Below are 893 nucleotides of genomic sequence, written 5' to 3'. Positions count from 1 at the left end.
AGATACTCTAGATGTAAATGATTGTTCTTCTACTATTTGACTATTGTAACGTTAAAACAAACATGTTGCGTTGCGCTTAAATAAATACTGTGACTCTGATAATGCAGTTCTGTTCAGACATACAGAATATGAAACATTCGAGACCGGACTAACTCGAACGAATTTTATTTGCAGAAGGCTATCGTTAAGTCAATAAAAACACATCAACAAACGTTTCAAACGTTTTACTGAATTAACAGAGAACGCTTATCACAATGTGATATTTGCGAGAGATAGTTCTCTTTAAACAAGGCTTAATCCGAAAAAAAGTTGTTTTGAAAGCGCACCCTATGTACAACAAAGATTATAGTTGTTAAGACGAGATTTTTTTGAATATCGAGCAATAAAGCGCGCCAGCGGCCAAAAATCCCATAAGAGCTTACGCGCATCTTACTTTCAGATCAGGACTTGTACCGTCGGCCATATTGTGTCGCGGTGGAAGAGCACATAGAAGTTGTGTTGAGTGCAAGCGATTAGCCAACCATTTTACACAGGTATTTTATTCAGTCACTTCGGAAAGATCCGTAAAGCTTTGAAAAACGTTTTGAAGCGGTGAATTTATCGTATTTAGTTTAACCTTCCTGCAAGGTTATAACCTGTACGCAAATTGTTCGAAAACTAGATGTCTGCCGTAAGATTTCGAGTTCTCCGACTCTGCTAAGAGATCCAGTCTAGAATTAGTGTGTCAAGACTTGCTTTTGGACTATCTTGAGATTGTAAACCTCGGATGAATTCTTATTATACTTCTATTAAAATAGTGTGAACAGTTCTTTTGTCATTGCCTTGTCTGTGACATGTGATCTGATATTCGAGTTAGAGGTAGTCAAGTTGACGTGGAAGCAGCTTCTGTTACT

The 893-nt window shown here is 37.5% G+C and overlaps 1 protein-coding gene across 1 annotated transcript in view; it reads right to left on the bottom strand.

Annotated features, from left to right (window-relative positions):
• Positions 1 to 463, bottom strand: part of LOC138000936 (tyrosine-protein kinase-like otk) — a 16,335-nt gene extending 15,872 nt beyond the window's left edge. Inside the window, exon 1 of the mRNA XM_068847604.1 lies at positions 454 to 463. Coding sequence (XP_068703705.1) covers positions 454 to 463 — 10 coding nt within the window. The remainder of the gene's footprint in view (positions 1 to 453) is intronic.
• Positions 464 to 893: the final 430 nt, after the last annotated feature.

This window comes from Montipora foliosa, chromosome 4 (genome assembly GCF_036669935.1).
Source record: "Montipora foliosa isolate CH-2021 chromosome 4, ASM3666993v2, whole genome shotgun sequence".
NCBI classification, from domain to species: Eukaryota; Metazoa; Cnidaria; class Anthozoa; order Scleractinia; family Acroporidae; genus Montipora; species Montipora foliosa.
This window is presented reverse-complemented; position numbering and strand designations above follow the sequence as displayed.